At 40.1% G+C, this 16,448-nt stretch overlaps 1 protein-coding gene across 1 annotated transcript in view; it reads left to right on the top strand.

Moving 5' to 3' along the window:
* LOC128698891 (protein phosphatase 1F-like) overlaps positions 1–16,448 on the top strand; it is a 225,052-nt gene that overhangs the window by 193,684 nt on the left and 14,920 nt on the right. Inside the window, exon 4 of the mRNA XM_070096781.1 lies at positions 14,131–14,170. Coding sequence (XP_069952882.1) covers positions 14,131–14,142 — 12 coding nt within the window. The 3' untranslated portion in view covers positions 14,143–14,170. The remainder of the gene's footprint in view (positions 1–14,130; positions 14,171–16,448) is intronic.

Consider the following 16,448-nt stretch of genomic DNA (forward strand, 5'->3'; position numbering starts at 1 on the left):
ACACACACGCACACACACACACACACACACACACACACACACACACACACACACACACACACACACACACACACACACACACACACACAGTAGCGATGTGATGCTTGAAGAATATAAGCATGAGTGCAGGTAGTCCTAAGTAGACCTGGCAGTGTGACCAGCGAGGTCCCTGACTCTTCAACCTTGTATCAAGTACAGCAAGTTGTGTTGGAATAAAGGTAGAAATTTGCAGCAGGATACTAGACACTTTCCTACAGGAAGTGTCTGAGCAGTGTGTTTATAATTACTGTGTAAGCCTGCGGGATGCCTGCAAGTAGGAATAGTCTGATTTATCACGCAGTCAGCCTGGAGGCCGCGTTGAGAGATTAGAAAACTCTAACCTGGTCTTTCTGCTTTCCCCCTCCCCCTTTTTCCATCAGCTATCTCCGCTCTTTGCTTTCCTTTCCCTTTTTCCTCCTTTCTCTTTCCCCCAATTCTTTCATTTCACCATTTTCCTCTACCTCTTTAGTTTACCGCCTTTCCTCGTTCCCCTCTAATTTTCACTCTTCCTCTCCCTTTTATTTTCCTCCCCATCTTCCTCTCTCTTTTTTTCTCCCCATCTTCCTCTCTCTTTTTTTTTCCTCCCCCTTTTTGCAGGTTTTAGCTTCTATTACCCTACTTGTCAGATTGTTCCACGCATCGGTAACTCTCTGTGAAAATCAGTATTTACCTATGTCCTTTCTAAATCTAAATTTGTAAAATTTAAATCCGCTATTTCTAATTCTTACTTGATTCAATATCCTCATTACTTTATATCGCCTTTATGCCCAACATCCACTTACATGCCTCAATGATGTCTCTTCTCATTTTGCGTCTCTCAAAGAATGAAGCTTCAAGGTTCTTAATCTATCCTCGTATGGCAGATATACAGTGGATTAATTTTGTCATCTTTTTCTCTATGTTCTTGCATGAATTTGTATCCATTCTGTGGTAAGGAGACCAAAACTGAGCAGCATAATCTAAGTGATCCTTTACTAGTGATGTATAGAGCTGTAAAATAACTGTTTGAACTCCTGTTATTTATACTTCTTGATATAAATCCAAGTAGTTGTTTGCCTTATTGCGCACACGCTTAGGCATTGTGTACTCTTCATAATACGATGTACAGTGCTTTTACTTATAACCACAAAAAAAATTGCAAACACATTGTCTCACAATTTTTTTCAAACTGTTGGAGAGCGTGTAAGAGTGTGAACATCTTAGTTGATGGCGTGGTCTTGTTTACGTGCGTCTCTGGTTTACGTTTTCCACCTTTCATCAGGCTAACTTTTCACACAACCTGGCAGTTGCTAAGTGGTGGAATTGCAAATTCGTCTCTCCAGCGTCTTCATCTCTCTACATTTTCAGTTTTCCACTGGTACATAAAAATTCACTTTTCTGTGAAATACCTGTGACCAGTTTCCATTTTTATTATTTTTGAGGTCCAAGCTTTTCTGTTGATTGCATGGTAATGATCCAGTTTGCTCGTTGAAACTTTTACGCTTGTTCCAGTAATTTTTTTTATATCTGCTGGTGTACCAATGGTTTACTTGCTTTTCACTCGGTTTATTTGGATTTCAGTAAAGTCTTGGATAGAGTGCCTCACAAAAGATTTAAGAAAAGTGCCATCTCATGGTATAAGAGGTAAAGTTCTAACATGGGTCGAGGCATGGCTTACTGAAAATAAGCCGAATAATTGATTCTGAGTAGGATACCAGTGAACTTCAAGAGGATTTGGACAAATTAATGTCTTGGTCTGAAAAGTGGCAGATGCAGTTCAGTGTGAACAGATGTTAAGTCCTAGCCCTTGGGAATGAAATAACCCTCGTGGTTATAAACTAGGTGAAGTAGAGCTTGATTACAAAGAAAGTGAAAAAGACTTGGGAGTCATGGTAAGCAGAAATCTGAAGCCAAGACCACAGTGATTAAGTATTTGCAATAAGGCTAACAGATTACTTGGATATATATCAAGAAGTATAAGTAACAAGACTCCAAAAGTTATATTACAGCTCTGTACATCTCTAGGAAGGCCTCACTTAGATTATGCTGCTCGGTTTTGGTCTCCTTACTACAGAATGGATATAAATTCATTGGAGAAGACACACAGAAGGATGACAAAGTTGAGCCACTGTATAAGGAATCTCACATATGAAGACAGTAGACCTACAGCTTCGAGAGAGGTAGATTTTTTTTTTCAGGGTTCTTTCTTCTTTGTGCAAGAAGAATTGTGTTGGCACATTTAACGTCCTGGAATTTCACAAAAATCTAAGCTCTTTTTTCCATACTATATATTCTGAGTCAGATGATAGTGGTACTTCTGTATAAATAATGAGTTTCATGAATCTGAACCTAGCGCTGCATGTTTGGATATATTTTCTATATCCTTGAATTCCGAGTCATCTGTATTTGTCAAATATAATTTGTAGGGTAGGCTGAGGTAGTGAAAAAAAAAACTGTCTAGATCCTCCGCTCTCCCGTCGTTAATTAGTTTGCTGACAGTTGATTCGTACCGAACTTAAAAAATTGCCCTCATTTCTTTTTCGTAATAGGGCTAATTACAAAGGCGTCTTTTATTTGGATTTCGTGCAGGTTTATAAATATTAAGATTTGTTTTAATTTTCTTTAAGAGACCTTTATTCAGTTTGGGCTTCTTCCTCCTGTTTTAGTTTCTGCTCTACATCGGTATTCACTCTGTACGTTTTCTTTACTTTGTTCTAACATATTTTCAGTTTAAAACAATATTCTTAACCTTTTTTTGTATATTCTTATACATTTTCGTTTAGTATCTGATCTTTTAGGGATTCTCAGTGAACACGTTTATACTAACTTTGTAGGCTTCTGTATTCAGAAAGTTTTGAGACACTGACCGCGGGTTCAAGCCCCACCCGTGGTATGGTTAGTTGCCAAGTACTGGTGTTGGTTTAGCTTTCTGAGGACTGTTTCCCAGGGAATGTTGAATAGTTCTTTATTTGGTCCCACTCAATTGTCATATTAGTAATAATGGTAGAATTACCAACAAAATGTTAGGTAAATGGACACAAATGCAACTGGGACATGTTATTGTAGTTTGCCTAAGCTCCTGAAGAGCGAAACATTTGCCACAATAAAATGTCACACGAGTTGTTTGTGTTCATTTACCTAACAGTTGCTTATTGTTGAAGTTACATTTATTGAATATCCCTTCACGTTTGGTATTTCTTTGTTCTCTACGCATGCATATATGCTTGCATGTACTTCAGTGAGGTGATCGGAGTATGTTGTAATGGAATTCTCTTGATTAGTACCTCCATTATTACTTGGTCCCTCAGCCTTGGTGAATCTTAAGCGGATACCCGAGAACGGAGGTTTACATACTGTACACAAACTAGTACAGACTATTATGCTGAAGCAGTGTAAGAAGTGATACTTTTTAGCTGTGTATAGTGCTGTCTAGTGGCGTATAACAGTTAAACCTCACTCATGTCAGCTTTAAAATAAAATGTTACTTTGTTTTTGCTTGGTTTATAAACACCTGAAGCGTTTATACATTTTGGGGGGACACGGTAATTAAGAGTTAGCTACTGACTTGTTAATCTGTTAAATTTAAATCCCATCAACTACACGTATCATTAAGGTTACAACTCTCCTAACATTACCATAATATCAAGGATACTCCAAATAGAGATTAAATCAAACCGAGAGATATAGACTTCACTAATGTGTATCTAAATTATACTTTCCTTGACGTTACTCTGATGGTGAGTGGATGGCTCTATTTCCGGTGACGTCATGCTTCTTTCACCTGAAAATGTGGTCATTGACTTAAGGGACTCTGCCAGGCGGAAATGCTATATATTTTATGTACGTTTTCGTCTTTGAACATTTGTTTTTGTCACTTTGTATTTACAGAAGCAGAGCTGTGCTTATGGTGTCCGGTCTTAAGTTGGTCGCATCTTTCCTATTACTGCCTCCTGGCTCCCATTCCAACACAGTACCACCCAGATCATATCACTTACAAATATTATCATAGAATCACTGATTCCTTTCTCTAGTGTTCATTTTACAAAGATTCTTATTTTGTGCCTATTGGTCTGATTACCTTATTAGTATAATTTCGGCTTGCAAGCATTAATAAGTATAGTTTTTATTAACAATACTGAAAGACCCTATAGGTCAAATACTTTGTAAATCCTATAAACTCCTGCTTTGTGTTAGATTCTTTATCTCTTAATCGCACACCTCATGCCGACACTCGAGCATTCACCTCTCTTATAATCCCATATATAAATATATTGAACAATCATGGTAACATGACACATCACTGCCTAAGGCCTAATGCTACTGGAAAATAATCTCCCTCCTGCATGCTCTAACCCGAGCCTCACTATCCTCGTAAAAACTCTTAACTGCTTTCAGTAATCTACCACATACTCCATACATTTGCAGCTTCTGCCACATAGCTTCCCTATCCACCCTATCATACGCCTTTTCCAAATTCATAAATGCAATGAAAACTTCTTTACCCTTATCTAAATACTGTTCACCTATGTGCTTCACTGTAAAAAATTACTTATACACATCCCCTACCCTGCCTAAAGCCTCCCTTTTCATCTGCAGTCCTGCTCATTGTCTCGCTCTTAATTCTTTCAAGAATAACTCTACCATACACTTTACCTGGTATACTCAACAGACTTATTCCCCTATAATTTTTATTTCTTTTGTCCCGTTTGCCTTTATTCAGAAGAACTATTTATGCTCTCTACCAGTCCCTAGGTACCTTCCCCTCTTCCATACATTTATGAAATAAAAGCACCAGCAATTCCGAAACTGTTCCCACCTGCTTTTAACATTTCTGTCTTTATCCCATCAATCCCAGGTGGTTTAACACATCTCATTCTAACCACTGCCTCATACACGTCTCCCACACTCACAGCTAACTCTTCCTCGCTCCAAGATGTTTTACCTCCCTGCCCAATGCACGGAATTACAGCTTCCCTCTCTTCAACATTTAACAGTTCCTCAAAATATCCCCTCCATCTTCGCCATATTTCCGACTCTCCGTCTAATAACTCTCCTCTCCTATGTTTAACTGTCAAATCCATTCATTCCTTAGGCTTTCTTAACTTATAAATTCCACTGCAAAACTTTTTCTTATTCTTAGCAAAATTTGTTGATAGCATCTCACCCACTCCCATTTGCTCTCCTTTAACACACACACACACACACAAACACACACACACACACACACACACACACACACACACACGTGCGTGTGTGTGTGAACAAGTACTTTCACACTTCTCAGTGCATCATCAGGAGCTATGCAATGTTGCAAGAGAGCAACTAAAGCAACATTGCATAGCTCCTGATGATGCACTGAGAAATGTGAAAATACTTGAGCTAAAGATGTACACCCCCCCACCCCCCATGGCTTGTTTTGCATAGTTATGACCGCCCATCTGCGATTGTTTGCATATATATATATATATATATATATATATATATATATATATATATATATATATATATATATATATATATATATATATTGTGTGTATCGCAAGTCATCACAGATTGCACTACCTGCTTTTTCTGTCCTCATACGTTGCATCCAGAGGGCTTGTAGCAGCAATTCTCCCTGAACATCTTAGGGACAAGACTGGAGTCCAGGACCAAAAGGTCATTGACGGAGCCATGATCTGGGATAATCTAACGGGCTCTGAAACCAGACCTGCTCCCCCCAACAACTACAAACAGTCGCACTGGGATGGCCTGATAGTGGAGAAAATAGCCTCAGCAATGCTTCAGTGTCAGGGAAGGATAGAGCCCGCCTCCTGGTAGTGAAAGCTCCTCATGCAGGGGACTTTGTATTGGCTGTTCCCAACTCCAGCCTTGGCACTTGGCTCGACCCTCAGACCATCCGCATTGGTGTTGCCCTTCGACTTGCCGCCCCTATTCTCGCCGAACACAGGTGTATTTGTGGCAGTGAAGCAGCAGACCGATTCGGGTACCATGGTCTTGTGTGCCGTAAATCCGAGGGAAAGATTGCAAGACACGAGGTTAATACCATTATCAAGAGGAGCCTCACAACAGCCGGATGCCCAGCAGTAAGGGAGCCACCCCAGCTATGCAGATCTGATGGCAGCCAGAAGCATCCGGATGGTATCACACTTCAAGCCTGAACAGACGGTAAGCAGGTAGTGTGGGACTACACATGTGCATCTCCCTTGGCTGATACCTATCTCCAGTACACCAGGGAGGAAGGAGGGACAGCTGCCAGCTTCAGGGAATCCCAAAAGTCTAGAAAATATGGAAAACTTGCCCATCATTATATGTTTGTTCCCATAGGCTCAGAGACCCTTGGCTCATGGGGAAAGAGTGCATCTAAGTTCCTTAAGGAGCTAGGCAAATGTCTCATCAGGGTAACTGGGGATCCCAGGGCAGCTAGTTTTCTGTTCCAGCGACTCGGCGCTGCTGTTCAGAGGGGTAATGCCTGCTGTATTTTGGGTACGCACCCCAGTTCTGAATAGTTGGATGAGATTTTCGCATTATAATCAGTGACAAACGCGTAACAATATGTATTAGACATGTATCTCTCACATCTCATGTACTGTGTGTGTGTGTGTGTGGGTGTGTGTGTGTGTGTGTGTGTGTGTGTGTGTGTGTGTGTGTGTGTGTGTGTGTGTATATATATATATATATATATATATATATATATATATATATATATATATATATATATATATATATATATATTATGAGAGAGAATTACCACCTCTGGAACTGCTGTTGACCCTAATCCTCAGAGAAAAGAATAAACTTGCTTCAGGGAAAACTCAAGGTTCTCCCTGAAGCTGTTTGAATATTGTTTTCTCCTACCACTACCCATTATTCTATATTCTATGTAGACTTTATTTAAAGACAAAATACAGTGATAATAATACAATATAGATAACATCTCAGAGCTACATCTCAAATACTTCATCCAGCTCCCCGACGGTGGGCCACATGCCCAGAATGCTGCAGGCATTTTCCCTCTGGATTGCCACACTGAATCTCTGAAAGAGAAAGCTGGCTGCCCTGTGATCCTTGGTTTTTCACCTAGCTCTTTGAGGAACTTTAGAGCATACTTGCCCCACTGGATCACTATGACATGGCCTTGGATGCACTGGAAGAAAATCAGAATGCAGATGTAATATACACAGACTTTGCAAAAGCATTTGACAAATGCGATCATGGCGTAATAGCCCATAAAATACGTGCTAAAGGAATAACTGGGAAAGTGGGGAGATGGATCTTCAACTTCCTAACAAATCGAACACAAAGAGTAGTGGTCAACAGAGTTAAATCGGAGGCTGCCATAGTGAAGAGCTCTGTTCCACAAGGCACAGTACTCGCCCCCATCTTATTCCTTATCCTCATATCAGACATAAACAGAGATATACACCACAGCACCGTATCATCCTTTGCGGATGATACTAGGATCTGCATGAGGCTGTCATCTGCTGAGGACGCGGTTAACCTCCAAGAAGATATAAACAAAGTTTTCCAGTGGGCAACGGTAAACAATATGATGTTCAATGAGGACAAATTCCAACTACGTTATGGAAAACTGGAGGAGATAATAACTAGAACAGAGTATACTACTGACTCCGGCCATACAATAGAGCGGAAAAATAATGTAAGGGACCTGGGAGTAGTAATGTCTGAGGATCTCACTTTCAAGGATCACAACAGTGCCACGATCGCACGTGCAAAGAAAATGATAGGATGGATAATGAGAACTTTCAAAACGAGAGATGCCAAGCCCATGATGATCCTTTTCAAATCACTTGTTCTCTCTAGGCTGGAATACTGCTGTACATTAACATCTCCATTCAAAGCAGGTGAAATCGCAGATCTAGAGAGTGTACAGAGATCCTTTACTGCACGTATAAGTTCTGTCAAGCACCTTAACTACTGGGAACGCTTGGAAGCACTTGACTTGTACTCGTTGGAACGCAGGAGGGAGAGATATATCATAATCTACACTTGGAAAATCTTGGAAGGAATGGTCCCAAATCTGGACACAGAAATCACTCCCTACTAAAGTAAAAGACTGGGCAGGCGATGCAAAATGCCCCCAATAAAAAGTAGGGGCGCCATTGGTACACTAAGAGAAAACACCATAAGTGTCCGGGGCCCAAAACTGTTCAACAGCCTCCCATCAAGCATTAGGGGAATTGCCAATATACCCCTGGCTGCCTTCAAGAGAGAGCTGGACAGATACCTAAAGTCAGTGCCGGATCAGCCGGGCTGTGGCTCGTACGTTGGACTGCGTGCGGCCAGCAGTAACAGCCTAGTTGATCAGGCCCTGATCCATCGGGAGGCCTGGTCATGGACCGGGCCGCGGGGGCGTTGATCCCCGGAATAACCTCCAGGTATGCTCCAAGGGTCTCCGACCCTATTGGGATGAAGTTATAGCGAGGGGGAAGGCCTTCATATTTGCGGGTTTTCTGGGTCTCTGTGGCTGGCAGCTCCACCCCCCTTCAGTTACTGAGTATGGCAAGTAGGTGTCTGCCAGTGTGGCGGCACAGTTGTAGTCCCAGGCAATCTGCCTACCATCCTTCCAGTGTAGCATAGTGGCTCCATCAGGATGCTTTTGATTTCTGTTAGACCATTGTACTTGGGGTTCCTGTTGAACTGGGCAACGGGGTCTATGGCGAGGCTTCACTTTACGATGTCATTGACCTCCTCATGTCTAGCATACTTCCCTTCTAATGTGTGACACACTAGACCATGAAGTCCGAATTGATCAGCCGAGTCGAGTGCCCAGAGAGGAATTGGGAACAGCTAGAAGGAAATCTCCTGAATGTGGTGCTTTCACCGCTAGGAGACGAGCTTTGTCCTTTCCTGAAGTGTTGATGAGCATTGTGTTGGCGATTTTTTCCATGATTGGTTTCTCCCAGTGGGACTGTTTGTGCTCTTTGGGAGGAGCTGGTCTACTGGAGGAGTCGGTAAAGGCGTCTCACCACACGGTTGCTTCAATGAACCTGGGGTCTTGAGCTCCTACTGCACCTCTCAAGCATTCTGGGACAGTCTCCTTGATTAATCCACCGGAAAACAAACACAAAGACAGAAATGCAGGTAAAGCTACCTGCATTGCTTTGCACACCCCTATACCTCTCAGTTGCACTGGGAAGGTTACCTGATCCCATTGCTGATCTTCTAGTGACAGATTCAGTGCCTTAAAAATTGATCTCAGGAGTGTTGGGTTGTCAAAAGAGGGTGCGCACCTCAGGAAGTGAGTCTTGGCAGAGTAAAACACTTTGTGAGGAGATACAGGGCATCATGGGCATCGAGATCACTTATTCTCTCCTCCATTCTCTTCATGTTATTCAGTTTGTCCTTGAGGACTGTCGATGGCCTGATTACCCAGCAGTGCTCCCAAGAGGGTGGTCTTGGCTGGAGTGGTAGTAGAGACTTCAGAGAGGATTGTTTTCACAGCACTGATTATTTCCTGGTTCTTTGTGATGATTTCACGCTTGGAGGGATTGAGGTGTTGAGATTGTTGGGTGTCTTCACCGGTTGTAGGTGCTCTAGCAGGGACTCTTCAGTACCTGCCCGAGTGCCATCATCCAGGTACCAGATATTGAGCTTGCTGCGCAGGCTGGAAGTTAGTTCTCTTACTGCCAAGCAAAAGAGAAGTGGAACAAGTGGATCACCCTGCTGAACACCCTCTGATGAGGGAATTTCATGTTCCCCAAGCAAAAAAATTGAAGGTTTGCTGTAACCAATTTAAATGAAGGGAAAAAGACTGAGGAACCAATCCCGAACGGCTGGCAAGACCACATCTCTCTCCACCATATTAAAGGCATTTCTTAAGTCAAGTTTGACTACGGCCTTGTCTTGTGGTAAGTCCCTTGATGTAGGCCCTTGCCCCATGAGCGACCCCAAAGCCCAGTTGGTGTGGCTGGAGTAAACTGGCAGCTTCTAGGCGAATGTTTCTTGAAGCTGCTTTGGCAACGAGACGGCGAAGAGTGTTACCAACAGCAATGGGTCTGATTCCCCCATCCTCCTTCAAAGCGCATAATGGGGCTCCAAAAAAGAAAGGTTTAATTTCTAATGGAATCCGCCCTGTCAGACAGTTGTTGACGAAGGTCGTTAGTTCGGAGAGAAGAATTGATGCAGATGTGCCAAGTACTGGATTTACCATCTCTTTGAGGTGTTGCGATCGAATTCCAGTGTAACCTCCTGCAGATCCTGCTGGAAGTGACACTATCGCCTTATAGGCTTCTGATTCTGGCAGAATTAATTGTTCAGTGATGAAGTCTTCCTCAGGGTTGTTGTTGATGACTATGGTGTCCCTTGTTGGGTGCTTGTCTCTTAGTGCTTGGGCTGTGGCCTTATTTTTGGGAGGAACAGTAATTATTCTGATTGCTCCCACTGTGTCACCTACTCTCCTGTGCGCAGATTTTCTAGTTTTCAGTGGAATTTTTCTTGGGTCTACCTCTGTGATTCCTGGGATGATGGGGCAGAGGGACACAATTATCTGTTCTTGGGTAGTTGTGCACTGCCTTGATGACTGATGTGGTTAACAGTTTGCCTCGTCTTTCAGGAACTGCAAGACAGACATTGCCGAACAGGAGTAGGTTTCGCCATGCTTTAATGGTGCCTCGGGCTTCTAAGTTAGTGGAACCTCCATTCAACCACCTATTATTAAGGTCTGTGAATTTCCCTGCAGCATATGGACGAGCCGCTTTAGGAATGAGATAGGGTACTGCCAGCAGTGGATTTGAATGCCATCAGAAGATCTTCGCAAGTGAGGAGGTTGCCATTGTAATTGTTATCTCCCTGTGCAAGCTGTGGGCTGCTCTCTGCTTAGGGCATGTGAGATCCAGCACACCCACTGCGTGCAAGAATAAGGCCGTTCCTGTTGCGTGCCCGATACTGTCCACACACAAGACATGTACCTCTTCTTTCATTGTTGGGTGCACTGTTTCTCTGGCTTTGTGGCTGGCTAGCTTCATCTGCCATACCTCAATCTGTGTGGTAAGCCCGGGCTGAAGAGAAAATGGCACGTGGCACATACCACAGATGGTTCGGGGTGGGGAGAGGTGGAAGAGAGGGGTCTCCCGTCCTCATTGTGGGCGGGGGAGGGAGGGAGGTGTGGAAGCGATGTGATGAGTGATGCGGATGAGGCAGGAATAGAGTAGGGGTGAGGACCTGGGGAGGCAAGCCTGATGGAGTTGCTGTGCACTCACTGCCTCCCAAGACACGTCACTATACAACACACACACACACATTATATATATATATATATATATATATATATATATATATATATATATATATATATATATATATATATATATATATATATAATGTCGTGCCGAATATGTAAAACTGGTCAATTAGCAAGAACTCATTTAAAATTAAGTCCTTTCTAAAATTTTCTCTTATACGTTTAAAGATATATTTTTTTATTAATGTTAATGGAAATTGTTAATTTTGCACCAAAAGAATCTTAGAAAACTTACCTAACCTTGTTATAACAAGAGCAACTTATTTTAGCCTAACCCAACTAAATATATTTTAGATTTGTTTACAATAATTTAATACTAAACAAACGCAATGAAATATATTTTTTTCGTTAGGTTCAGAATGATTTTGGCGAAATTATTGCATACACAAATTTTCGTTTGTCCTATATGGCAAGATGAGCGTTGCTGTTTAAGCCAAGATCGCAAGTTCTGCCTATTCGGCACGACATATATATATATATATATATATATATATATATATATATATATATATATATATATATATATATATATATATATATATATATATATTATATATATATATATATATATATATATATATATATTATATATATATATATATATATATATATATATATATATATATAATTAGTGTGCGTGTGTGTGTATTATAATAGTTTCTGAAGTGATGTCTTTAATCATCTTATTCATTTAATTCATGTAATGTAGTTTATTGTTAACTTGATGTTAGTCACATGTTAGTACATGCAACAAGAAGTGTGACCTCAGGCTGGGCTGTAAGAAGTGTGACCTCAGGCTGGGCTGTGAATGCACATAAACTCTCAAAAAGCGGTCACATGTTTGTTAGATATGTTTCGTATTTCAGTGTAACTTGTGGGATTCACTAAGTTTTAATTTTTTTTCGTTCATTCTTTTATAGTAAACACTATATCTAGTAGATGTCGTTACTTCTGTCGCTACAGCTGCTTCTCTGATGTTTTGATGTGCCAAAAAAAAAAAAAAGACGCCACACTGAAAAATTTAGCTGCAGATTAGCCAGGTTGTGATGACTGTGTAGTGTGTTGTCTGGTAGAGCAGACAGTGATGAAGTCTGATCTCACGGCGGCTTCAGGAATGTAGAACAACTCTGAAAATCGGTCTCAGGTATGAATGTTTGACATTCCAATCTTGTATATCCTCTTAATCTGTTTCTGTGTAATTGAAATCTGGTTCAGTGAGTTTCAGTAATTATGGCAGTATTTTTCCTTGTTCATCATGGCTCGTTTCAGATTTTCTCGCTCATTGTGTTACATGGCTGGTCATAGGCATTCACAGTTAAGCTTTATCTTTGTTTTCTATTACCGACAGATTTTAAAATTAGTTTTATTTAATTTTATTTCTGTTACTTATAGGTTCCCTTACTATTTTATTACGCATGACATTGTGCACTTGTGAAACCATTCCTTCCAGTATTTTTCATGTGTAAATTGTAATAGACATTAATCATCTGTGTTCTGTGGAGTAAAGTTTGAAGTTTTTTCCATCGTTGACAATAACTGAGATGTTTTATTAGTTACGGGTAGTGAATGTAATTTGCTTATTGTCAGTACCAGTACTCTCACTAACCCTTAAAAAGAGTATCATCCTTGGCATGACATCTCTCTTAAAGATTCGTGTTATCCAGCCTGTCATTTTACCTGGAGAAAAGTTAAATTGGACGAGCACGATGTCTTAAGGTTCGGAGTTTTTTTTTTTTTTACAGTGGAGGTTTGAGTCCGGTTTATTAGAAAGTTAGAAATCTATCTAGGTACTTTCCAGTTTCCGTATTCGTTGCTCATCTATTTTGTCTTATTACACCATAATTATAATTGCACCTCTGTCTTCATTGACCAATTAAGGCTTTTGATCTTGCTTTTTTTTTTTTTTAAATTTACGAATAGGGAATTGCGTGAGCCAAGGTCCTGGACAGTGTCCGAGGGCACAGCAATATATGCTTTCAAATCAGTTGGGGTATAGTTCCGGGCCGCAGGGTCATTGACCCAGAACCAGCAATGTGTAGAATTGTTGATAAAGTTTGTCGTCACTTGGGTTAAAATTCGCATGGGTCGTGAGGATAAAATACAACTCGCAGAACATTATCGTATTATATCCTCAATAATTTACAACCTTTTTACAATTGGAAATTTTTGTCACTTATTTTTGCCGCTTATTTTGTATAAATATAATTAAAGTTTCTTTCAGTTGCACTGAATACTGTATAGACTATCAGAATTAACTTCAGTTTTGCCATTTATCTTCGTTCTTGCGTTAGTCTTCAATCATTGTAGTTCTGTGGTTCTCTCTACTTCTGTGTCTGAAGAGGGAACGGCGTTCTCTTTCTAACTTTAATATGGTCTTCTTGTTGATGGTGTAAGTCTGAAAGATTATTTCTAGTGACACTGAACTCCATCTAGGCACTGGTTTATATTAATATTACTCCATCTAGACACTGGTGTACAGTAATATTACACGTGTCTTTCCAACAAGCTTTAGTAACATGATTTGTTTGTTCCAAGTTATTGTTTATTGTTGATATTGTGGTGGTGATGATTTATGTTGGGTTGCTCTGGTCTAACGATATGCAGGTCTGAATTTACCTTGATCTCCAAGTTTGATGTGTTCCATACATTTGCTTCGTACCACATCGCTATTGTGAGTGAGATCAAGGATACCTTCCAGTCGGGGTCGTTTCTGATATTTCCTAATTAAAGGTGAAGCTGCCAGTCTAAATATTACGGTTCAGAGAAGTTATTCTTGATATATCCTAAGCATTTTATAACAAATATGTTGACTACGTTTTCACTAATGATATTTCTTTCATTTTCTTTAGGTAAGAACGTGAGACTTGGAGAAGCAGGTTCCCTTGACCGGTAAGTTCACTGTACTAAGTATATTGCGAAACTTAGTGAGGAGCTCTGAAAATTGGGCGTATGACGTGAATTTAAAATAACTTAATACATTATGGCATGGAAGGACACATGTTACCCAGAGTAAACAACTCAGAGAGAGAGAGTGAGTGAGTGTTATAATACACATACACGAATATACACGGTACTATGCAGGGACCGCAACAAATTTAATGTGAAATAAACCACCAGAGAAAGAGGTATAGACAATGCTTGTGTGTTAGGTATGACTAAGCACGGCCTCCAAATGAATTGAAGAGCCAGGCTGCTCTACAAAGAAAAGAAGCTACACAAACGTCGCTGTTTTGAATCATCATTTATTAGTTTGGGTAAATACTGGTATGCAGAACTCCAAGAGTTATAATGTTTCAAGATTTTTTACTTGACTGATCCTGGGCCACCAAGCTACGGCTCTCAGGTGATGCCATTATACACCTCGATATGTTTTCCCAAGTTTGTGTTCGCTCTGTTGGATTTATAAAAATAGTGAGCGAAACGTATTTAATAAAAAGTTTCTAAACGTTGCCCATTTATAAAATGAATTTGGAATTTTTTCTGATGTTGGAGTTTTGTTAAGTGGAAAACGTCGAGCGAAACTGGTGAATAGAGTCGTCCTAACTCAGTATCGTTCTGTTAGAAAGGTTTAAATATCTAATTTTTCCAAAATGAAATCTTCAGAATAGATTGTGTGTGCTTGAAAAAAAATGTTCTTCGGAAGGATGATGGAATGGCACTAAGTTAGCTTGTCAGAGAATGTTCGTCTACTGGAAATCGTTGGTGTTACTCCTGTATTCTTTCTGAGGTTTAGGTTAACTGTACAAATGGGGAAGGTTCGCAATGACAACTTTAAGTTTCTGTAGTGATTTCATGCCTCTTTTTTTTTTTGGGGGGGGGGGGCTTTTGAGTATTTTCTGTATATTTGTTGAAAGTTGCGCTATGCTGCTAGTGAGATTTTCGTAGATGTCTTTTATTCACTAAATCATAAAGTTTGGTGTTATGACTACTTTGCCTTGTTTGTCGGATTTTCATGTCTTGAGTCTTCGTGGTGAGCCGTTTTGGAGGAAATCCTGTATACCTTATGATAAGATACTTTTAAAGTAGAGCAATTATTGATTGTAGTTGGAACTTGCGAAGTATATTGTGGAAATAACATCTAGCAAATGTTTGGTCGTGAGTCTGAAAGCATTTAATTAAAGCAAACGCAAAAATTGTGGCATGTTTTCCTGGGTAATACTAGGTAACTTAATCACATTGTTTGTGTTAGTATAATTAGTTCAGACGTTGTTGTTGCTGATGTATTAAATGTTCCTATCATAAGTGTGAAGATGTTTCTTTATGAAACGCGGTTAATCTCTTGGCTAACTGAATGACAGTTCTTAAGGTTTTGCTCTTGTATTAGTCTTGTAATGATTGATACGTTTGTGCTGGGTCAAGGTTGTCTTTATCCCCAGTTTTATTCAAGATACAATATGCCTTGAGACGCATGCTTCATGGAACGAAACAAAAAGTTATATTTAACTGTAACAGAGCCTCAAAGTATATACAAATGTATCCAAAATTGATGTAGCATTTCACTCGAAATAAGATTTCTCTGTAAAAACTTGCGTTTGTGGTCACACTATGGCCCATACTAACCTCCCTAAGGTGTATTTCTAGAAATATATCTAATTTACTGAATATTATTGTAGCCAACTGGCCCACTGGCTTTGAGTTTTAGGACTCGCTTGCCATGGGTTCAATCACCACCCGTTCCGTGGATTGTTTGTGGTCGTGTTATTACGATTTAGTGATTCAAGATTTTTAAAGTTATTAGCCTGGAATAATAGTAACCCATGAGACCCCACTAAAGTCATGTTAAAAATGATATATAATACCCTACAAGTTGGTAAGAGACTTGTGCAACAGTTGGTATCTTTATTGTTGAAACGTTTCGTCTGCAATTTGGGCTTCTTTATTTAAATACAAAGGAGAATAGATTGTAGGCAGCAGGAGTAAAGGCGAGGTAAAGATACCTAACTGTTGCACATTTTCTTATTAAATTCAAGTAGCGCGAATCATCTTTATTGAGGTCCTGTCCAAGAATACGACCCCCAATAGTCGACTAACACCCAACTACCTATTTACTATTAGATGAACAGGGACAGTGCTTATAAGAAGGCTTGATTATGGATTTCTTCCCACCCGGAAAGCTAATCGAAGTCTTTTCGGTTCAGAGATAAACACACTAACAGAAAAATGAATC

Source organism: Cherax quadricarinatus, chromosome 55 (genome assembly GCF_038502225.1).
Source record: "Cherax quadricarinatus isolate ZL_2023a chromosome 55, ASM3850222v1, whole genome shotgun sequence".
In the NCBI taxonomy this organism is placed as follows: Eukaryota; Metazoa; Arthropoda; class Malacostraca; order Decapoda; family Parastacidae; genus Cherax; species Cherax quadricarinatus.